Below are 23791 nucleotides of genomic sequence, written 5' to 3'. Positions count from 1 at the left end.
ATTTCAAAGAAGAACGGGGGAGTTATCTCCCCCCCCCGCCAATATTTATCCCTCAGTCAACATCACTAAAAAAGAAACAGATGATCTGGTCGTTATCACATTGATATTTGTGGGAGCTTGCTGTGCGCAAATCGGCTGCTGCGTTTCCAACATTACAACAGTGACCTTTAACAAAAAATGTGGTTCATTGGCTGTAAAGCGCTTTGGGCCGCCCGGTAGTGGTGAAAGGTGCAAAATAAATGCAAGTCTGTCGGTCTGTCTTTCTTTGTGGGATAGGCTCAGTGCGGCTCTGGTACTTGTCGGGACGTGAAAGGCTGCTGGGCATGTACATCCGGGTTGCTGGGCGCAGCCGCCGTGGTCGGGAGGCGGACGGGAGCATGTTGCTGTGATTTCGCCGCGCTCTCCCTGCCGCTTCTCCGGCCATGTCTCGCTGTCTTTTCGTCGCCACAGCTCGGGCTCCTGTTTCCTGGTGAATGCGATCGTGCTGAAGGACGTGCCGCTGTCTAGCCTGAGTGGTGGTGGTGGGGCGGGGGAAGGCAGGTCGGTGAGTGTCCGTGTCTGCGCCACACGTCGCGGGGGAGACAGGCTAGGCGTGAGAGGGCGCCATGTCAACGCGTAGGCCTCAGCATGCACACTCGGCGTCAGGGCCTTTTTTATTTATTCCGCCGGGGTTTCTCCCCTCCCACTCTGACCCGGGATCTTTGCGGCTCCAGTTTTACTGCCTTTGTTTTGTTCTGTCATTGGCGTAAGCCTTGGATATTAAGATCGGGTCAGGAGGGTGTTTCATGGGTGTGTGCTTGGTTAGATTAGTGTTATGTAACTGCTCCTTTACTGGGGTAAACTATTGAGTGGGAAATGATTTGTACTCGACAGGTTATATTGCCATTTTTGTCGAGTTACTTCACACAAAAAGTATCCGATTCACAAACAAATATTTAATGTTCACAAAATTCGAACTATTTGATACCATCTGAAATGATTACAAATGTCATTATCAGGTTGGCAAAACTGCGCAGCTGGATTTTAAATATATAATATATATATATGTTACTGTTACAGCACCAACCATTATCACTGCGAGTATAATATATATATATATATATATTTTAAAAAAACTCGCAGTGATAATGGTTGGTGCTGTAACAGTAACTTTAGATGCTAGCAGCAGGATGAGTTAATGTATTATTAATTTAATACATTTCCAGATGATAAAGTAGCTAAAACACAGTCCCATTGTGAGTTTATGGAGATATACTTTTATCATAGCCGACCAAAATATGAAACGTATTGGGTAGAAAAATCTTCATGGGACTAAAAAACTCACCTGTACCCCTCCAATTTGGGATTTCTTATATGCTAACACTACTGCAGAACCTTGTAGTCTTGAAATGGGCACTCAGACCACAGTCAACTCCTCTGCACTATGTTGGTATTGATATTTAACAAAGATATATTAAGTATTACTCCTGGGATAATTATAACATGGTACATTTTTGCTTTCCCCAGCATCTTGTTTTGTATGTCCTGGATTGGCAGATGGATGTTTGTTTTTAATTCTCCTCACATTTTACAAATGCTGGACGATTAATACAAATATTCCCTTTTTTTTTCATGCTTTCATGCCATTAATTATTTAAGATGCTACTCTGGTTTTGCAATGGTGCTAGATTGGAATTGAACATTAGTGGACTTGTAACAGTCTTTGGGCTCTAAAGATGATGCACTAAATTTCATTTCTACTGTGAAATCTCCTGTTCTTTAATCACTTGACTAGTACTTTTACTTTTCAAAATTTGGTTGACTTTCTTGATAAACATGCTCTTATATATGTAGTGTAATGTATTATAGATCAATGTCATTTGAAGTATACAGAACATATATGATACTGTACATTGTTATTACTGTATATGAAACTTATTAACTTTGCATTTGTTTTAGAACAACATATTCTGCTGCATGTATCACCAGTTGCATGAACTTAAGGAATTAACTAGTTAACAGCTTGACTGCACTGTTTGGTGAAAGGCTCTTACCTTGAATTAAGTGACCACTTGATGAAAGTTGCGTTATAATTGAAAACCTTCCTAGTAATAAAATAAGGCTGGGGTAATAGTGGAAGTGGACAGATTGGAAGTGCAGCACAAGGCATGCTTCAGCATTGTTGTATTTGGGACTCCATCTGTGTTCATAGAACTCTAATTCTATAATTGGAAGGTTGACCTTATTGATGAAATTAATATTTGGGGGGATTGGAATGGTAGAGGAATTTTCCTGATCAGTTTATCCAAAATGATGAAAAGATTTTCTTCATGTTTTAAGAATGCTAGCCATCATATTCCATCTTCACTTTTACATGTTAGAATAAATGCATTGCCCAAGTATCTTGCTGCCATCTGTAGTCTTCCTAAGTGGCTTACACCTGATAAAAAGGATTAGTAGAATATTATCTAATTAAATATAGAATTTAAACCTAAACTATAATGACCTAACCTAGCTTGAACTTGTTACTAAGTATGATACTGTTTTTGTAGATGAACAATGCTGTGTATACTATATATTTATATTATTATGACTGAAAGAAAGTATGCTACTTTTGACACTGGGTGAGTTAGGCTATAATTGGCTTATGTTCAGTTTTCTAGACTTGCTTTGAAAATTAGGTTGGAATTAGCTGATCAAATTCCACTGACTAGAAGGCCTTGGCTCAGTGGTAACACTCTTGCCACTGATTCAGTAGGTCATGGGTTCATGCCCCACTCTAGAGACTTGAACACATAATCGAGGTTGACACTTCAGTGTAGTACTGAGGGAATGCTGCACTGTCAGGTGCTGTTTGCTCTCTCAGGTGGACGTAAAAGATTCCATGGCACTATTTGAAGAGCAGGGGAGCTCTCCTGGCATCCTGGCCAATATGCTTCCCTCAACCAACATCACTAAAAACAGATTATCTAGTTAAATTATCTCATTGCTGTTTGTGAGACCTTGCCGTGTGTAAATTGGCTGCTGTGTTCCCTTACATTATAACAGTGACTACACATCAAAAGTAATTAATTGGCTGTAAAGTGCTTTGGGATGTCCTGAGGTGGTGAAAGTTGATGTTAAAAAAACATTTTGTGCACTTGTTCCTCAGAGACACACCTACCTGCCCACGCATACACATTATCTCCTCGGCATCCTCCTTTTTAGACTAAGTCATCACTTTGCACTATTGTGGGAAGTACTGATTTGTTAATTTAGTTTCCATTATTAGTCATAAAGCTAGCCAGTTAAAAAAACTAAATGAGTTCGACTAAAGTAAATCATCTAACTGATTAAATATAGTAACGCTATGACATAGTACTCCTATGCTAGATTGTTAGCCAAGTGAAAATTTTCACCAAGTCAGTATTAGCAGTTGGTGACTTTGCAAGTCAATTCAATCCCTACAATAATGTTTGCATTCAACTTGGTGCAGTAGAAGACTTCCTAGCTCCACATATTATAGTGGTCTTCCTCTGAATTTTCCTACCTTGTGGCCTGGCTAAGAACTGATACCAATTTTTGGGTTGTAGATTGGAGTGTGTCAGCCAGTGCCGAGACTTAAACCCATCAGTACCTTTGTGAATTGGATATCTTGAACTCTTTGCAGCATTGTTAATCGTAAAAGTTATCTAACAGATTTTTGTTTAAATTAGGGTGAGTTTTTAAAAAATACAAATAGAAATTTAGTTTATATTATCTAGGTAATAGATTTCAACCAATCCAACTGGTTCTGCCTCCCTCCACTCCAGTTTGAAGTAAGAGATGGAATAGTGACCTTATTGTGTCTATTACTGTACCAGGCACTGCTTGGGAAACTGGGTCAGGCAGCAGGTGGGTGGCTACGTGCAGCTGCATTCTCCTTAGTCTGACTATGTGCAAAATGGAAGCAGTGGCTGGGTATTAACAGGACCAGGTAGTTGAAATGAATTTTTTTTAAACTTTGTCAAATTATCTTTATTTGACATTATTTGTTATATTAGGAAGTCTACCAATGCCAAATAAGGGCATACATTTTTTGGGACGCTTTTCCCTTTCCTATTCAATCTGTTGTCTTCAGTTCTCAGCACGGTAGTAAGTTGCAAAGCTTCCCAATAATAGCGAACTCCGTGAAAGTAAAACTAAGATTATCAAAATTGGCTCAGTAAAAGTGCACCTGGTCAGAGTATCATTGGTTGTGTAATTAATTGGGTAGTTACATTAACGGGCACTGTTAGATGTTTGGGATCACACACCCTATTACAGTGCCAAGTAGTCAAACGCTTGTTTTTGCAATAAGTTTATTCTTTTATGGGATATGGGTAGCTCCATTACATTTCTGACTATTGACTTTGTAACTACTTAGGCAAATCCATATTGACTATCTGTGTATGGTGGGGTGAGTGGTCACATTTTAAAAATCCCATGGAAATGCAAATCCAAAAATAGTGCCAAGTATCTGACCTTGATGTCCTGTGGAGACATATTGCAGCAGTTGTTGGGAAAGGAGGAGGTGAAAGACAGCAGAAAACAGCTTCCTGTTAAACATGCTCGAGAAAGACTATTGACCTTTAACAATCACATTATTTTCTACCACATCCTGGGTCGAATGCTTTTTGCTTAAGTGACTCAAGTTTATGGATGATCTTTTCAGAGGTTTTAAAAATAAAAACAGCAATTGCTAGAAATGTGCATAAGTTAAATCTTAACATTTAAGGGGTAATCCTTTTAGAACAGTTCATGGTGAAGTACTGGTAGTTACAGTCTGTCACTAATGTTGGTTGTGAATAAAGAAGAAATGTATTGCACAACATTAAAGCTTATTGGCTTAAGTGTGCTTTATTTATAGTTTGGCACCAGTATGCTAATTAAGCCTTGTGGTACTAGTGATCCAGTGACAGGCTTTTAATCACAGGTACTTCACTCTAGTGTTGTACCTTTCAAATATGGAAGGACAAAATCTGTATTTGTACTTCTGGGTATTTTTCATAGTTCAAGTAGATACAGTATGAACATGTCACATGTCAATTGTGGCACTTCACTGAGATCCCAGCAACTAATTATTTCATCCTATTTTTAGTTCTTGTTTTTATGGTGAATCATTTAATGCAGATTGACTTTGGAATTAATATGATCAGTTACCTGAATTATTCATAGAAGTGTTTTCCAAACTGCTTAGATAAACTGTATTAACTAGTAAATTAGGCATTTTTTGTTACAGTAAGCTTACCTTTCAGTGCTGTCCTGCTATTGTAAAAGTTTCGCATTGTTTAGGAATCATTGTACTTGCATTTTGCTGAAAAAGTTTCTTGGTCAGCTGTAATAGAGATTATAACCATGTTTCTGCTTCTTTAAGTACATTCATTGAGTGTCTAGAAAATTGAAATGTATTTGTTTCCTTTTCCTTCAGTGCTGAGCATATTGGGGAAAAATGGGAGCATTTCTGGACAAGCCAAAGATGGAAAAACATAATGCCCGTGGTGAGGGGAATGATCTGCATTATGGACTGAGCAGCATGCAAGGTTGGCGAATTGAGATGGAAGATGCACACACGGCTGTCATTGGTCTACCACATGGACTTGAATCCTGGTCATTCTTTGCAGTCTATGATGGGCATGCTGGATCCCAAGTTGCCAGATATTGCTGTGAGCATTTGTTAGATCACATCACCAACAATCAGGATTTCAAAGTCACTGATGGTGTGGCAGAGCCTACTGTGGAAAAAGTAAAAAGTGGAATCCGAACAGGTTTCCTGCAGATTGATGAGCACATGCGAACAATCTCTGAGAAGAGGCATGGATCGGACAGAAGCGGGTCAACTGCAGTGGGTGTCATGGTTTCGCCCAAGCACATATACTTCATCAACTGTGGAGACTCGCGAGGTTTGCTCTGTAGGAATGGGCAGGTTCATTTCTTCACACAAGATCACAAACCAAGCAATCCACTGGAGAAAGAGCGCATCCAGAATGCTGGTGGCTCAGTGATGATTCAGCGTGTGAATGGTTCCCTCGCTGTTTCAAGGGCTCTTGGAGACTTTGATTACAAGTGTGTCCATGGGAAGGGTCCAACGGAGCAGCTTGTCTCACCAGAGCCTGAGGTTTATGAAATCGAGAGAACGGAGGGCGACCAATTTATTATCCTAGCCTGTGATGGCATTTGGGATGTCATGGGGAATGAAGAGATCTGTGAATTTGTTAAATCCAGACTAGAAGTTAGTGATGACCTTGAGAGAGTTTGTAACCAGATTGTTGACACGTGCTTGTACAAGGTATATAGAACGTCCTTTCCAATTTTATTATATTTGATCTTTTTCTTATCATTTTGCATTTGTTAACAATAGTCTTCAAAGCATACTTGTTATTGTCAGCCTGCAGTCCCGAATTACACCTTCCTATGCGAGCATTACCATGTTGCTGTTGTGAGCTGACAGTAAGTTCTGGAGGTAATTGTATGTGCAGCTGCATTCGCCTTAGCCAGGCTATGTGCAAAATGGCAGCACAGTATCAGGATCGGGTAGCTGAAATTATTTATTGAAATTATATATATAAAAAATATATATGATTTTTTTAAGAAAGGGTCCATCGTTGTTTCTGTTGGAATGATCCTTAAAATAAGTTGACATTATTCCTAACATCAGCTGATATAAACTTTGGGTCTAGTGGCACAATGTGTTGGAGTATCATTGTGTAGTGTCATGAAGTGGTGGGATGTCGGAGTGTAGGCATACTGTCTCAAGTGGCAAGTTAGGAGTCTTGGGCAGGTCATTAATGGAGGGTATTGTGTGAAGAATCTCCACACAGAAGAGAAAAGAAAAAGTAGGTGAGTCATTCAAGGCTACCTGCGCCTTGTATTTGGTTACAGAGCAGCAATTTCATGAGACTTGATTGCAGGTATAATGAGAGATAAAAAGGAATGCAAAGTTGCTGTGTAGTCACTGATCAATCATATTTTGAATTTGCAAAGGTTATCTGCTGCTAGCATACTTTTATGAAGTAAAGATAAGGTAAACAGTTGCATTTACACTGGGATAATTACCAAGGGGGAAAAATTGAGTCGCACCCCCTTTGGGGCGCTAACTTCGCCGGGGCGATACTTTTAGCGCTCTGAAAAAATTAGCGCCCCCGTAGCTGAAATCCATCCACAGTGCCCCAAGAGGGAAGCGGGGCACTACCGGAAGTGCCCCGCCTCCCTCTTGGGGGCGCTGCGAGGCAGGCCTTCCTCCCCTTAAAGGGGAGGGGCCCAGCTGAGCCACATGGGATCAGAGTGCCGGCAAAAGAGCCCGGCATTTGAGAAGGGGGCAGGTGCTGGCAGGCAGCCAGCAACAAAAATGGCCGCCCGGCACCTCGCCTTTAATTAGCGTCGCCCCGGCCACAGGTAGGCCCCCCCGATCCTGTTGGACATGGCGTCCGGCGGTAAGTCAGGGGGCGCTACCGAAGATTGCGACCGGGGCGCTGCGCACGGCGATGACGTCATTGCCGGCAGCGGGGCGTTAACGATTACCACCGCCGCTAATCTCCCACTGAATTTCGCAGGAGGCATTGGCTCCGCCGAGCCCGGGCGCTAGTTTCTTTGTGCCCCGTTAGCGCCCCAATATTGCTCATTCCTATCCTCAGTCACCTGCCATCTTGCTGCTCAGATGCATAAATGTTGAATAGCTCAGTACACCGATGAGCTCATTAAATGTTTGTTACCTAAGAGGGTGCTAACGAGGCGCAAAACAACCAAATTTATCCCCCCAAGATTATTCCACAGACTAACAGCTTGAACTTTTCTAAGATTGTTAATTAGTGTGTGTTGATCATACTGAAAAGGGAATATCTGATCAATTGCATTGTTCAGACTTCAACATTCTTGATACTGGAATTAGTTACAGTTGATTTGGGATTTCAACAAATGTAATCTGATACGTAACTTTAAAAATTGTGAACAGATTCTTGATTTAGAAAAAATAGATCTGCAGTAACTGTTTCAGTTATTTGCTACTCAAAGTAGAATATAGCACAAGGCTCTTCTTTCTTGGGTCTTTTGGTATCTGGGTGACTTGACCAAGGTAACAAACATTTAATGAGCTCGTCGGTGTACTGAGCTATTCAACATTTATGCATCTGAGCAGCAAGATGGCAGGTGACTGAGGGTAGGAATGAGCAATATTGGGCTTGGCAATAAAAGGCAGATGGCAGCTTTGTTGGTGACTCCAGGATACAGTGTTGATTTCAAAGGCATGCTTTAATTTGTTTCTTTTTCCAGATATTGGTGCTGGAGAATGAAACATGATTTCCAAATTTGCCACCTAGTAACATTTCCTTCTTGGCCCAGTAATGGGGATAAAATTCCTAACTTAAGTAAATGTGGGTAAAAAGTTACATAATCTCACTTTACTCATGTCTACTTTCTTTGTTAAAATTAGTGAAGACAGAAATTTCACCTGATCTGTCTAAACCCCAGCTGCAGAAGACCAGCCCCGACTGCTTCAGTTCATATGTTTCCACTTTCCATGCCAGCTAATTGATGGCATTTGTAAAGGTGATGGCCACTTTTAGTGTGTGGCCCCATACCCAGTAGGAGCTGGATTGAAACAGCACTAGCTTATTTTATGGCGGGCCTTTACAGCTGGCAAAGAGACCTTCCCATTAGTCTCAGATGCAGACAAGTCCAGGCCCCAGAGGTGAAGGGACAATGTGTGCTATCTAGTCTCCCAGGATGGTTCAAGAGGTTACCCGCAAAGTCAGTTTTAATGAATCTTTAAAGAAAACAAAAACTTTACTTTTAAGTCTTTAATTTTATAAACCAAGGATAATTTGCAAAAGACTGTAAATTTCACCCATTGTGTGTGTATGTTAGTTAATGTATGATGGCATTGGTGGTGTATACTACACAAGTAAGAAAGAACTTGCATTTACATACACATCCCAAAGCTCTCCATTAGCAATGGATTTTTTTTGAAGTGTAGTCACTATTGTAATATAGGCAATGTGGCTGCTAATTTGCATACAACTGTACTAAAATGAAATGGGACTTGAACCCACAAACTTCTGATTTAGGCAAGAGTGGTACTACTGAGCCAAGCTAATACTAAATGCTTATCGTCTGTAAGGAATTTTCTGTCCACTTGTCAATTTGCTAGTGGTGGCAAAAAGGCTTTGCTGCAGTCTTTTACCTGGTGAACTTCAATTATGACTGACATAGTTTCATATTGAATAGTTTTAGGAAGCATAATAAACAGATCGATTTGTATCCCATATATTGGTGAACTCCATAGCACTAAAGTTTCTTTGATTCAATTTAAGGTACTCCAGTATAAGAAACTCCGCTCCTAATTTATTTACTGCAGAGATTTTTTATTACTGTGGCAAACGAGGATTTATCATCAGCAAATGCCCAGAATTTTGGGAGACACAAAGGTTGATATAATAAAGAAATAAGAAAACTAACACAGAAGGTGAATGAATAAGAGGTGGGTAGGAAAACATAGATCAACACAAGATTGAGAAAAGGAGAAAGGTGAGAGTTGCATATAGAAAATTAGAATCAAAAGGGAAGAAAAGGATAAACTATATCAGTTGTAATTCTTTTTAGACCTGCATAAAGTAATTTTAAGCTTAACAGGTTGATCAAAGTTATTAGTCTGGCTGCTAAATGTTTGGTGATGGTGGTAAGTAAAAAAACATGTTGGTGATAGCCAGTTAACTACAATTTTTTTGTCTTTATTACAATAAGTTTTCAGCTTCCTGTACAGTACATGAGTTAATAATGATAGTTCCACTGTAAAGGTCTTGTTATTTTTAGTTTTGTGTTACTAGTATTAGTGCTGTATATAGTCCATTTATAAATTTGAAAATTTTTCAACAAAATGACAATCATCTATTAATATATTAAAAATCTTATCTCTGGGCACACTTTCTATTGACATTTTCCTTTATAAATTCCTACGTTCACATTTAATAATGGAAACTGCCTGCTTAAATGAAGTAGGAGGATGTAATTACAGCGTGAAAAGTTTACATAGGCGGGTTCCTTTATAAATGTAGACGTAGAAATTTACAGTAGAAAAATAGAAATAAGGCTAGAATGCATCACTTTAAACAGAAATATAGAAGATAGGAGCAGGAGTAGGCCATTCGGCCCCTCGAGCCTGCTCCGCCATTCAATGAGATCATGGCTGATCGTCCAAATTCAGTACCCTGTTCCTGCCTTCTCTCCATATCCCTTGATCCCTTTAGCCTTAAGAAATATATCCAACTCCTTCTTGAATATATTTAATGAATTGGCCTCTACTGCTTTCTTTGGTAGAGAATTCCACAGGTTCACCACTCTCTGGGTGAAGAAATTCCTCCTCATCTCTGTCCTAAATGGCTTACCCATTATCCTTAGACTGTGACCTCTGGTTCTGGACTCCCCCGCCACCGGGAACATCCTTCCTGCATCTAGTCTGTCTAGTCCTGTTAGAATTTTATAAATTTCAATGAGATCCCCTCTCATTCTTCTAAACTCCAGCGAGTACAAGCCCAATCGACCCAATCTCTCCTCATACGTCATTCCTGCCATCCCAGGTATCAGCCTGGTGAATCTTCGTTGAACTCCCTCCATGGCAAGAACATCCTTCCTTAGATAAGGCGACCAAAACTGCACACAATACTCAAGGTGTGGTCTCACCAAGGCCCTGTACAACTGCAGCATGCCATCCTTATTCCTGTACTTGAACCCTCTCGCTACGAAGGCCAACATACCATTTGCCACCTTAACCGCCTGCTGCACCCGCATGCTCACTTTCAGCGACTGGTGCACAAGGATGCCCAGGTCTCGTTGCACTTCCCTTTTTCCCAATCTATTGCCATTAAAGTAGGAACTGCATTATATCTGGTTCACCTGGTCCATTTATTCTACACCCTCCAATCCAAATTCACCCGAAGGCTACACTTGGTGTTACTCACCTATGTGTAACACCATGGTGGATCAACGAGCATTCTTTAATCTTGCTGAAGTTGATGCATTAAAGGGATACTACAGGAAATGCTCCATGCTCTTTTATTAAGAGTTGCCTGTAACATACACCTCCCTTTCTGTAAAAACTTTCACTTTTCCAAAACTTATCATGAGGTAGCTGGGCTCCTCTTTGTTGCATTTCCAAAACTGGGGCTCAGGAATCTGAGTTTTTCCCCCACCCCCTGCTTTTACGGATATATGTTCCTGTGTTTGTTAATGTTAGCGAGACAAGTCACTGGGAGCATAAAACAGGTAAACTTGCTTTCTACCTGAACTGTTTTTTCACTAATAGCAAAAGGAGGCAAATACCCTCTATATTCTGCTGCTGAGCCTTGGCTCTCACTATATATCTTGCAGTTTGTTTTTTTAAAAAGTAGGACAAATGAGTGGTGAGGTATGTTTAGATTTCACAACCAGAGTTACTTAAAAATAATAATTAATGTATATTTCGCTAATTTAGCTGTCTGACTGAGACTCTCTCTATTTTTCCCCCCCCTCACAGGGGAGTCGAGACAACATGAGTGTCGTATTGATTTGCTTTCCAAATGCACCAAAGGTATCGCCTGAAGCAGTGAAGAGAGAGGCTGAGCTGGACAAATATCTGGAGAACAAAGTGGAAGGTGGAGCATCTAAAAAAACACTTGCTGCTAAGTAAAATAACTTAAAAAAAATTAAACCGTGTTAACCCTCTAAGTTCATGAATATGAACTAGACAACTAAATTCTATAAATCTTTATCTTCTGTTGCTCCTTGATGAACTTAAGTGATTCTGTACTTCATTACAGTACTGGATACAATGCCTAGTACCTGATACATTTTGTTACAATGGTATAGATTTAAAATTGTACTTTTATAAAACTTTCTCTGTGCTATCATAAATACAAGTCTGAGCTTAGAGGGATAACCTCCACATAGGTACTGTAAGTTAGAGCTTTCAGTTGCATATCTTGTAGAGTAGTCAGTGCTGTTACTGCTTTATACTAGCACTTGACATTTTGGTTGTGGGGACCATTTCACTTGCAGGACAACTAAACCCCAGTAGTTCTAAATCTGCTACAAGGTTATGTGCCATTATAGTTTTTGTGTCCAATTGAACAATGCTGCTAGCGTGATGATTTACTGGTAGTTCGCTCAGGTTTTTGAAGGCTGCCATTGATACAATGTAGCTGTGCCCCGGAAGTGTTGCTGCTTTGGTTCTGCCAGCCAAAAACATGGAATTGTCACTTGTTTGTGTATATAATTGTATAATACTATATCAGAATATCAAAATGTTGCACAAGGTCGAAACAGAACATCCTGTCTGTAATGGAAGATTATGCACTAAGGCATCCTGGGCACAAGTCTGCCATTTTGAAAAAAGTTAATGTCTTTGTTCCAAGTTTCCAAGAGCTTGAGTTAATTATGTGTAGTTTCTGACATTTGTTCAGCCAGACAGGAAAAAATAATGATTATAAACTATCTTTGTTTATCCACAGCTTATTATAATACAATTATTGGGGATAAGTTGCCACTTCATTATGAAAATGTTGAAAATGGAGATGCCAAATAACCATTTGTCACTTAATCTTTACTACTTAATACAGATCAAAAATTGAAAATTGCAGACTGCCTGATAGCTGCAGCAGTAAAATATCAGATTGCTGGGTTCAAATCCCAGCCTGGACAGTGATTGTTTTCCCACTGGGTTGTGTGCACCATGTGCAATTAAGGGGGAGACCAGGAAGATAAGCTAATTGGTGAGACATTATGCCCTGCAAAGTGCATTTCCTAACAGTATGGAATAGTTTTGTCTTGTCTCACCGTCCTGGATAAAGTAATATTCTATGGAGGAGTGAAAGGGGATACTAGAGATTACAGCTTGTTTATAAAAAGGAAGAATTCCGATTAGATGTGCCGATATTAATTAGAATGCTTAATAATGTGCACTCATATCAGAATTAAAGTTTGCTTCTTGACCATTCCAGCATTAGAAACATGGTGCTGCCTTACCTGTAACTTAAACGTAAAATTGTCAGTCTCCTCAGTATAAAAGTGTTAGGTTTGTAAGGAACTCTGTGTGATTGCATGAACACATGGATACACTGACTTTTTCTAGACTTGAGAGGGAATATTTTGGTACCAGGCAATAGTCACGTCCAGATTATGTTTACATTAGCATATCATTAAGCCTCTGCTAGTTTTAATGAGAAGAAAACTCCCTTTTAACAGACATTTTTATACCCATAATCACTTCTTCTTGACTACTTGACACTTTTCCATTGTTTGTATTACATTTGAATGTATAAATTGATTTGTCATTCAAAAATGATTCAGGTAATATTGAATAAAACACAAGAAGTGATTGTGGATAACTGAGTTACATAATGCTCAAGTTACTCTTTTTTTTCTAAAAAGAGACCAAAAATTTAAATTTAACAATTACGGCAATGCTTACTGTCCAAAGATAACACAATTCTTGGTTTCAGTATCAGATTATTGCATACCTCACATTGGCTGTTAGCCATTTGGTTTTACATTTCAGACCTGGCTGAAGAAATATAACACGATTAGCCAAAATTACTGAGTTAACAAAATTTATGATACTTCTACATACACTGGTGCAAAAGTATTTTTTTTAAGTAGTTCTTCTATTGAAAATAACAATTAAAATTTGGCCATTGTTTTCTCCCTATGGCTAAAATGCCTCCTAACCTCAAGAGCTGTAACTTTACAGTCTCCAAGATCAGATCTGGATTTTTTTATAGTTGCAAAGTAGTGACATCATTTTAAAAGGCTAAAATGATCCGAATCAAAATGAATTAAGCCAATCATGTAGTTTATTTTAATAATGCTAGAAGTGGTGGCAAAGAAATGCCATACTTTCATGAAAATATGAGATATAGTTCATAAAACACTTTTTTTGCTTCAGTTTTGTAGATGTTGTGCTGTGATCTGAAAGGTGTGTTAAATATGAAATCTGGACTGATGAGCTTGTGGAACTGTCAGGGCAGCTTTATACTGAATATTAAAACAAATTGAAGTGGGCCAACACTTGACTGCGGTGTAATATGCCTACAGCATACTGTATTTGGAGGGGATTTAACAGATATGATGAGGCACTTTGGATCTGAGCTTGTGTCTAAATTGATGCCTGTATGAAGCTACTGCCTGATAAGGATTTGGATTGCACTGGCATCAATTCAGAATGCATGAATCAGACCAAATAGGGAATACTTCAAAGGTCACCTTTCAACCAGTTTTGGGCCCAAATCTGACCTCTGAAACTTACCCTCCAGGATTGATTGGAAAAGTCTTGTAAGGTCTTGTCTGTCTGTGAACAAAATGTTCCGAACATTTGTGAGAGTGGTTAATATGTCAATATTTGTGTGTGATTGGTATAGTTTAGTGAGAGTTCAGTGAACCTGTGTATGTGCAAGCCATATTCCAATTTTTAAATATTTGGTTTTAAAAATTTTATGCATCAGTTTTTTGGGGTGTTATTTTTGTAAAATTATGGAACTGTAGTTGACAGTACATTTATTATCTCTACCCAGCAATCCCCTGTTAGCACATTTTACAAGCTACATTCCAAGTGACTATTAATCCTTTTCCTTTTTGATAAAATAACTTTCTTAATTGTATTTACTTAACAGAATATAAAACCTATTTAAATTATGTTTGGACGGTGTGCTTGGAGCTGCTGGGATGTCATTAAAAATAATGCATACGTAATATACCTGGTGAATGTCTTATGTGAAGCAATAATGATTAGAGGTGTGTATTTAAGAATAATTCACAATGCGGTATGTATTATATAAAGTGATGTCAAATGTGTGCTAATAATAGATGCATTACATACCAGTAACTTGCATTGTGTACCGTAATGCACACCTTTCAGTTGATTATTGCTGTTATATAATGCCTTGATATTATCCTGAAATGCTAACTTTGCTGAATTTCATGTTGAGTCCATCCACTGTTAAATGCCAGCAAATTTTTAAAAAAAAGTTTCATGTCAGTTAGAAAGTCACCTGATTCCCCAGACCCCTCTGTAACGGACTGTTTTGGCTACACCCCCTAATGTGCAGCTTAGATTGGAAATTTGATGTGTGGGGATCTGCAGGCAGAACCTTTTATTTTGCCTAAGTGCAGTACAATCGTTATACCTTTAAGTCACCATCACTTTGGGGAGGAGTTGAGCTTATTCTAATGAATGCACACTTGATGCCTAGATTCATGTGGTTGGTGCTTCCTATTAGTCTACAATTTTTTAATTTCTCTTTCTTTCAATTTTAATTACTTTTCATCCTGCCTTCAATCCCCCGGGGTGGGGGCGCAGGGACATTTTATATTTTAATAATCTCTTAGATTTTTAAGCAAAAGAAAAAGGCATTATATAATGTGCTTTCTCGCCGGTGATTTAATGGTATTTTTTTCCATAGTGACACTTTAGGTAACATTGAAACATACGATTTGTTGGCACCCTACGTATAGATAGGAGCAATAGACATACACATAGGAAGAAATAAAGTGGTGATAATTGCTTGCTAAAATTAATACCTGTTGTATTGGAACTTTATTCTGTGGAAGTACCTTTTAATCTCCCTTGCCTGTGCCTGTGTGTCTGGTAATTTATTTGACTTTTTGTAGAAGAAAAAATGAGGTATTAAATCGATCAACTTTCCTCTCATTTTGTCTCTACATCTTTAGTCAAATAAGACTGTACGAAGGTATTTAAGCAAATATATTGTTACAAAAGAAGTGATTAATGTAATGTAGTCACTTGCTTAATGTTTGCACACAAACTCTAGTGTCACTATCATCTGATACATAATATCAAGTAGTTTAGTTATGGTTTAAAATATATGGGTAGTAAGTAGCTGTAAATCTTTTATTTTTGTATAGTAAATTATACAAGTAGGATGATTAAAATACAGCATACTGATGTAGATAATATGTTAGCCATATTTATAAAGTTACATGTTAAAAAGTTATTCTAATAAAGACATTTACTGAATCAATTCTGAGATCTTCGAATTTTTTCATTTGACTAAGTCTCAGGAAACATAGCACAACATATTTAGTGAAATATTTTATATATCAGCTAGTCCAAATTAGTGCTGAAGGCTTTTCTTCAAATTGTTCTGTTTAACAGCTGTTTGTACTCCCACCAGTAAGTTTTTTCTCTGTTTATTTGTGTTGGAACTGCTTTTTGTTGATGTTAAAAAGAGACCCATTATATGTGGGTTAATGATGCTTTCCGATCCAAAACCTAGTAGCTGTAATACAAGATAAAATGTTAATGAATTGTCTGTTGCGCGTACGCGGATCATTATCTGGTCGGAATTCAAACATTTTTCCTATTGACAGTGTTCCATTGTTGCACTTTAGTAACAAAGTCCTCAAAAATAAAAATCCATGTGGTAATTGTATAACTGGAATATTGCCATTAGTTACCTCATGAGAAACGACATCAAATTCTGTTCTGGTGCAGTACATTGATGTTTCACAGTTGCTGCTGTGCTGTTTATTTTCATAGTATTTCAAATTTTGAAGTTCTGATATATACATACAACTTTGATATGCACATCCCACTGACCCGGAAGTCCTTCTGATTCCCCAGAAATCTTTGAGAAGCAGGGTGCTGAGCGGGTGCCAGATCTAGTCCACGTGATGCGTGCTTTGTCGTCGGAGAGCATCCCAAACCTCCCCCCAGGAGGTGAACTGGCCAGCAAGTGAGTGTACAATGTGTGGAATTATAACCTTTAACTAAAAATCTATTTGCACTGTTGAAAGGTACTTAAAGGGGGCTGCTAATCAGCTGCAATTATAATTTCCCTTTCCAGCACAACACTTGGCTCCTTAACTGACATTTTTATTAATGGTAAGAATGGATGCTATTACTTGAGCAGTGAAGCATTTTAGTACAGCATATTTGGTTTTTGAATATATTATGGCTGATCTGAAAACCTAACCTGTGTGTATGTTAATGGAGCAGTGTGTAATCAGTTAAGTTTTTTGTACATAGTGATTAACAGTCCCATTTTAACCCCTCACAGTGCAAAATAAAATTGACGTTCTTTCATCACAATGCTGAAAGTTATAGGTAGTACAAATTAAATGATTAGTACATTATAACATACATTGTGCCACATTTAAATATGCAAAATGGGCGTCCATAAATTTTGTCCCTGATGGGTGCTTTGATCTACTAATGTATTTAAAATTTGAGAATTATAACTTAAAGCTGCAGTATTCTTTTTGCTTCGGGCTTCTTGAGCTGTGTTTAAAACTATCAAATTAGACCTATTTGCATTAAAGTTCCATGTGCAACCTTGTCAGGGGGAATCATTCAATGCATGTTTAAATGGAAATAAAAAATAGCCTGTATAAGCTATGAAAAGGATACTGCAACTATTTAAGTGGAGGTTTTACATATATGGTTGGGGAGAAGAAATTTGCGTGTTCATTTGATTCCTGTGCATTGAAAAATGTGTTTGTAACCTTCAATTCATTCATTGTACTGTGTAAGTATGCCTTACAACTAATGTAGCTAAATCAGTAAGTTGGTACTTAAATTTGTAAATTAGATTAAATACATCAGTATTGCATAGTTTAAAATATATATTTCAAATACAGTTAGGACATTCCTGGCATTCTTGTGTCTTTACTTGGTAAGGTAATGGCCCTGAGTAAGCAGTCTGATTTTAATACGAATAAAAGAAGGAAATCCAGTTATATGATCTTGTCATGTTTACTACGCATGAGTTTGTTGGTTTGCTATTTATTTGGCAGCACACAATCATGTATGCCAATAGTTCTGCTGCTTGCTCATCCTAAATAATAATGCATGCAGTTGTATCCACATTGTCTACTTGTTGAAAGAAAGTGTGTGTTTTAAACATATTTTTTCTTCTAAGTAAACAACACCATGCAATTAGCAAAACAAAATAACTTGTTAGGTTTGTCACATGTAAATAATTTAAATTGATGTCACTGTTCAGATGACCTGAATGCAGTCCCCTAAAAAATACAATAGAGATCACATGAATGCCAGTCTTATCAATTTCCTGGGGGGAAATTGTTTTATAAGTTAACTGCACAAAAACTAGGAGAAGTTTTATTTTTTGTTGCTGGTTGTTAATAGATTTATTTAAAAAGAATTAAAATTAGCCACAAATTAGTGTTCTAAATCCTTAACTTAGTCTAGTTCATATAATAACTGCAAGGGTGCGGGAGGTGGGGTGGGGGGAGAATCCTGAAATTAATAATCCAGACAACTGCATCTTGAATTAAATGGTTTTAGAAATTAAACAGGTTTTTGTTTCCTCTCCTTAAGAGCATTTGTGTGTGGTGTGTTTCCCAGCTATTACGTTATAGCTATAATCTGTAGATGGAAATAGTGCAAGCTATCATTTTCTCATCAATCATTTTTCATTTTATGTTGAAATGCATACAGTACTCGTACAACCAGGTACAAAAGTTGTTCCTGGTTGTGATCATTTGCAGGAATTGAAATGCTTCAGCAAGCTTTAAACTACCTCTGCATACTTTCTGTAATACTGCAGGTGTAAATTAACAATATAAAATTTAGTGGGAACCTTGAAGGTTTGGCACATTAAGATGCAATAGCAACAACAATTTGTATTTAAATAGCGCCTTTAACGTAGTAAAACTTCCCGAGGCGCTTCACAGGAGCGTTATCAAACAAAATTTGACACCGAGCCACATCATGAGATATTGTGACAGGTGAGAGGTACATTTTAAGGAGTGTCTTAAAGGAGGAAAGAGAGGTGGAGAGGTTTAGGGCCTAGGCAGCTGAAAGCACAGCCACCATTCGTGGAGTGGTTTAAAATAGGGGATGAGCAAGAGACCAGAATTGGAGGCGCGCAGAGATCACTGAGGGTTATAGGGCTTGAGGAGGTTACAGAGTTAGGAGGGGGTGGGGGGGGGGGGGGTGACGAGGCCTTGGAGGGATTCAATAACAAGGATGAGAACTTTAAAATTGAGGCGTTGCTGGACCGGGAGCCAACACAGGTCAGCGAGCACAGGTGATGCAATACTTTCTGCGATATGAACAGCAGAGGTTTGGATGAGTTCAGGTATATGGAGGGTGGAACATGGGAGGCCAGCCAGGAGAACGTTGGAATAGTCAACATTGGAAGACAATGGCTTCGGTCTTCCCAATATTTCGTTTGAGGAAATTTCTGCTAATCCAATACTGGATGTCTGACAAGCAGTCTTGACAATTTAGAGACAGTGGAGGGGTTGAGAGAGGTGGTGGTGAGGTAGAGCTGGGTGTTGTTAGCGTATATGTGGAAACTGACGCTGTTTTCGGATGCTGTTGCCGAGGGGCAGCATGTAGATGAGAAGTAGGAGGGGGACCAAAGATAGATCCTTGGGGACTCGAGGCAGCGGTGTGGGAGCGGGAAGAGAAGCCATTACAGGTGATGGATAAGAATGGAACCAGGCAAGGGCAATCCCACCCAGCTGAACAAACCCAGCTTTGACAAATATTCAGTAAAACAAACTTTAGATTAAATTCTGATGTATTTTTAAACTGGCAAAGCAATACTATAAAGTAATAATGATTCTGGCAAAATAACTCGTGCTGTAACCATCAACAATGATGGTTACTTGTGTGAACTTTGTTGAAAACCAATTTGACTTTGTATGTCAATTTGTGTGGAGCATTTATCCGTAAGCCATTCCCCATTGAAAACTAACTTACTGTTGCAATTTATGAAGATTAAAAAAACGGAATAAAATTGTGAAGTGAATATGGTTTGCCACACAAAGGCAACTAAAAGTGGAGCTGTACGTACAGCTCCTCCTGTGACAATCAAAAGTAAGTGGTGTTTTCATTTACTATCATCATTTAACTTTATTGCAAACCTATTTGATCGTTCAATCGTCTAGTGCTCTATAATAATTGGTGAATGACTCTTCAATGTGAATTTTATAAAATTAAAGTGCTCTCACTAGTATAGAACCATCTAAGTGTTACACACTTCAATAAGTTTTGATAAAGCTGATGCGCCATTTTGAGCATTTCTGAAATCAAGGAATTGACTTGCCAGTGAACTGAAGAAAACATTCTGAATGGTGAGAGTATTTATTTTTGAAATATTCAGGAATTTTTGAATTGATAATACTGTCATATGTGCAGTACTGTCATCCTTTCTTTTGGTTATAGCTGAAGCCTACAGGTTGCGTGAAGTCAAATTAAAAAGTTCTGGATGATTCATTGAAGTCTTAATTTTAAGAAATGAATTACAAATCATTCTGCAACTTCAAATCATTTATTTTACTAATATACAGGAAACTTTGGTTTATCCGGAGGTTGTATGTCCGGAAACCTCGATCTAACGGCAGAAATCAGCAGCCGTTTTGTTAGGTTTTTTTTCTTCTAGCATTTTTGTAAACAGTCAGTCTCTGGAAAGCCTCTCTGAAGCTGTTGCTAAGCTACAGAGATGCTTCCAAGGTACGGGCCGACTGTTTACAAGCTGTTGCTAAGCAACAGTGTTTGTTGTCAGATACGGAGATGAAAACCTCCGTATCCTTCAACATTAGCGCTGGTCTGTCCGGAAGTTTTCATAGATCGGCATCACGCTGGTCCCGTCGGTGCCGGATATCGCGAAGTTTCCTGTATATCTGTTTTAATTCAACATCAATTTGAATATGCATATGAAAAATCAATTTTGAGTTCTAACTTTTCTGTTTTTATTTACTTTTAGGCGGAGTGTTATTGAAGCAGTTTACAACAGACTGAATCCCTATAGGGCCGACACTGTGAGTAACCATACTTTCTAACATAAATGGCCTTAATGTTTATCATTTCTATTTAGGCAACTTACATAATCGTAACAGAGTGAACCCCTTTATTGTATGCCTGGAACCAATAGATGATAGTAGCATTATGATAGAAATTCTGAGCCTTTATTCTTAAGACAAAATTGTTTCTGGACTGAAAACCCACCATTATTAGCAATGGTACTTCTGTATTGCTGAAATACCACTTTTTCACGTTAGTATCAATAAAAAGACACTGCTAAAGCATAGAATATTGCAGCCCAGAAGGAGGCCATTCGGACTGTCGTGCCTGTGCCAGCTCTTTGAAAGAGCTGTCCACTTTCGTCCCACACCCCAGCTTTTTCCCCATAACACTGCAAATTAGTCCTCCAAGTACAAGTTCAATTGCCTTTTGAAAGTTCCTATGGAATCGGATTCCACCAACTTTACAGGTAATGCGTTCCAAATTTTAACAATCCTCTGTGTGAAGAAAATTCTCCTAATTTCCCCTCCAGTAACCTCTGGTTACTGACCCACTCGCCAGAGGAAACAGCTTCTCCCAACTTGCTCTAACAAAACCCCTCATAATTTTGAATACCTCTGTTAGGTCTCCCCTTAACCTTCCCTGCTCTAAGGAGAACAATCCCAGCTTTTCCAATCTCTCCACATAACTGAACACTCATCCCTGGCATCATCCTGGTAAACCTCCTCTGTACCCTCTCCAAGGTTATGACATCTTTCCTGAAGTATGGTGCCCAGAATTGTAAACAGTACTCCAGCTGAGGCTTAACCAGCGATTTGTAGAGGTTTAGCATGACTTCCTTGTTTTTGTATTCAATGCCCCTATTTACAAAGCCAAGTATCCTATACACTTTCTTAACCTCCCAGGTCCCTCTGCTCTCGCACCCCCCCCCCCCCCCCCACCTTCAAAATGGTACCATTTAGATTATACTGCCTCCCCATGTTGTTCCTCACAAAGTGCATCACTTCACACTTCTCCGCATTAAATTGTATCTGCCGTGTGTCTGCCCATTTCACCAGTCTGTCTATGTCCTCCTGAAGTCTGCTATTATCCTGCTCACTATTTACTATGTTGCCAAGTATTGTATCATCTGCAAACTTTGAAATTGTACTCCCTATACCCAAGTCCAGGTCATTTATATATAACAAGAAAAGCAATGGTCCTAATTCTGATCACCAGGAGACCCCACTGCATACTTCCCTCCAGTCAGAAAAACATCTATTCACCACTACTCTCTGCCTCCTGTCACATAGCCAATTACATAAGAACATAAGAAATAGGAGCAGGAGCAGGCCAATTGGCCCCTCGAGCCTGTGCCGCCATTCAATAAGATCATGGCTGATCTGATCCTAACCGCCAATCCACTATGACAGGACTATCTCCTGAATCTAACAGAATTAGACACACGAAACAGGAGCAGGATCAGGCTACACGGCCCCTGGGCCCGCTCCGCTACCCACAGGGCCATGACCTATCCGAACCTAGACTCATGTCCAAATTCCTGCCTGCTCCCCGTAACCCTTAATTCCCTTTTCTTCTAGGAAACTGTCTATTTCTGTTTTAAATTTATGTAATGATGTAGCTTCGACAGCTTTTTGGGGCAGCATATTCCATGGACCTACCACCCTCTGAGTGAAGTAGTTCCTCCTCATCTCAGTTTTGAAAGAGCAGCCCCTTATTCTAAGACTATGCCCCCTAGTTCTAGTTTCACCCATCATCTGGAACATCCTCCCTGCATCCACCCGATCCAACCCCTTCATAATCTTATATGTTTCAATAAGATCGCCTCTCATTCTTCTGAACTCCAATGAGTAGAGTCCCAATCTACTCAACCTCTCCTCATATGTCCATCCCCTCATCCCCGGGATTAATCGAATGAACCTTCTTTGTACTGACTCGAGAGCAAGTATGTCCTTTCTTAAGTATGGACACCAAAACTGTATGCAGTATTCCAGGTGCGGTCTCACCAATACCTTGTACAACTGAAGCAATACCTCCCTATTTTTATATTCTATCCCCCTAGCAATGAAAGCCAACATTCCATTGGCCTTCTTAATCACTTGCTGCACCTGCATACTAACCTTTTGAGTTTCGTGCACCAGGACCCCCAGATCCCTTTGTACTTCAGTACTTTCAAGTTTCTTGCCATTAAGATAATAACTTGCTCTACGATTTTTCCTGCCAAAGTGCATAACCTCACACTTTCCAGTATTTTATTCCATCTGCCAAATCTCTGCCCACTTACTTAGCCTGTCTATGTCCCCTTGCAGGTTTTTTATGTCCTCCTCACTCACTACTTTCCCTCCCATCTTAGTATCATCTGCAAACTTTGATGTGTTACACTCGGTCCCCTCCTCCAAATCGTTAATATAGATTGTAAAGAGTTGGGGACCCAGCACTGACCCCTGCGGAACACCACTGGTTACTGATTGCCAGTCTGAGAATGAACCATTTATCCCAACTCTCTGTCTTCTGTTAGATAGCCAATCCTCTATCCATGCCAGAATATTACCCCCAATCCCGTGATTTTTTATCTTAAGCAATAATCTTTTGTGTGGCACCTTGTCAAATGCCTTTTGGAAGTCTAAATACACTACGTCCACTGGTTCACCTTTATCCACCCTAATATGTTACTTCCTCAAAGAACTCCAGCAAATTTGTCAAACATGACTTCCCCTTCATAAAACCATGCTGACTTTGTCTTATTAAATTATGATTATCCAAATGTCTTGTTACTGTCTCCTTAATAATGGACTCCAAAATTTTACCTACCACAGATGTTAGGCTAACCGGTCTATAGTTTCCAGCCTTCTGCCTGCTGCCCTTTTTAAATAAGGGTGTTACATTAGCAGTTTTCCAGTCTGCCGGGACCTTTGCTGAGTCCAGGGAGTTTTGGAAGATTATTACCAATGCATCCACAATCCCTACCGCCACTTCCCTCAAGACCCTAGGATGTAAGCCATCAGGTCCAGGTGATTTATCCGCCTTGAGTCCCATTATTTTACCGAGTACCACTTC

General features: G+C 39.1%; 1 protein-coding gene across 7 annotated transcripts in view; it reads left to right on the top strand.

Moving 5' to 3' along the window:
- The first annotated feature begins 297 nt into the window (after positions 1-297).
- The window catches only part of ppm1aa (protein phosphatase, Mg2+/Mn2+ dependent, 1Aa), a 40672-nt gene continuing 17178 nt past the window's right edge, over positions 298-23791 (top strand). Inside the window, exons 1-5 of one of the 7 annotated variants that reach the window (XM_086002861.1) lie at positions 298-540; positions 5408-6265; positions 11483-11600; positions 16583-16694; positions 20697-20751. In XM_086002861.1, the coding sequence (XP_085858987.1) occupies positions 5429-6265; positions 11483-11600; positions 16583-16694; positions 20697-20751 (1122 nt within the window). In that variant the 5' untranslated portion in view covers positions 298-540; positions 5408-5428. Of the gene's footprint in view, positions 545-5407; positions 6266-11482; positions 11632-16582; positions 16699-20696; positions 20752-23791 lie in introns of those variants that run through there. The other 6 variants (XM_086002860.1, XM_086002863.1, XM_086002864.1 and 3 more) reach the window with 6 other exon arrangements.

This window comes from Somniosus microcephalus, chromosome 12 (genome assembly GCF_052327205.1).
Source record: "Somniosus microcephalus isolate GS21.2 chromosome 12, FLI_Smic_1.0, whole genome shotgun sequence".
NCBI lineage: Eukaryota > Metazoa > Chordata > Chondrichthyes > Squaliformes > Somniosidae > Somniosus > Somniosus microcephalus.
Note: the sequence above shows the minus strand (reverse complement) of the source record. Positions and strands in the feature narration are given on the sequence as shown.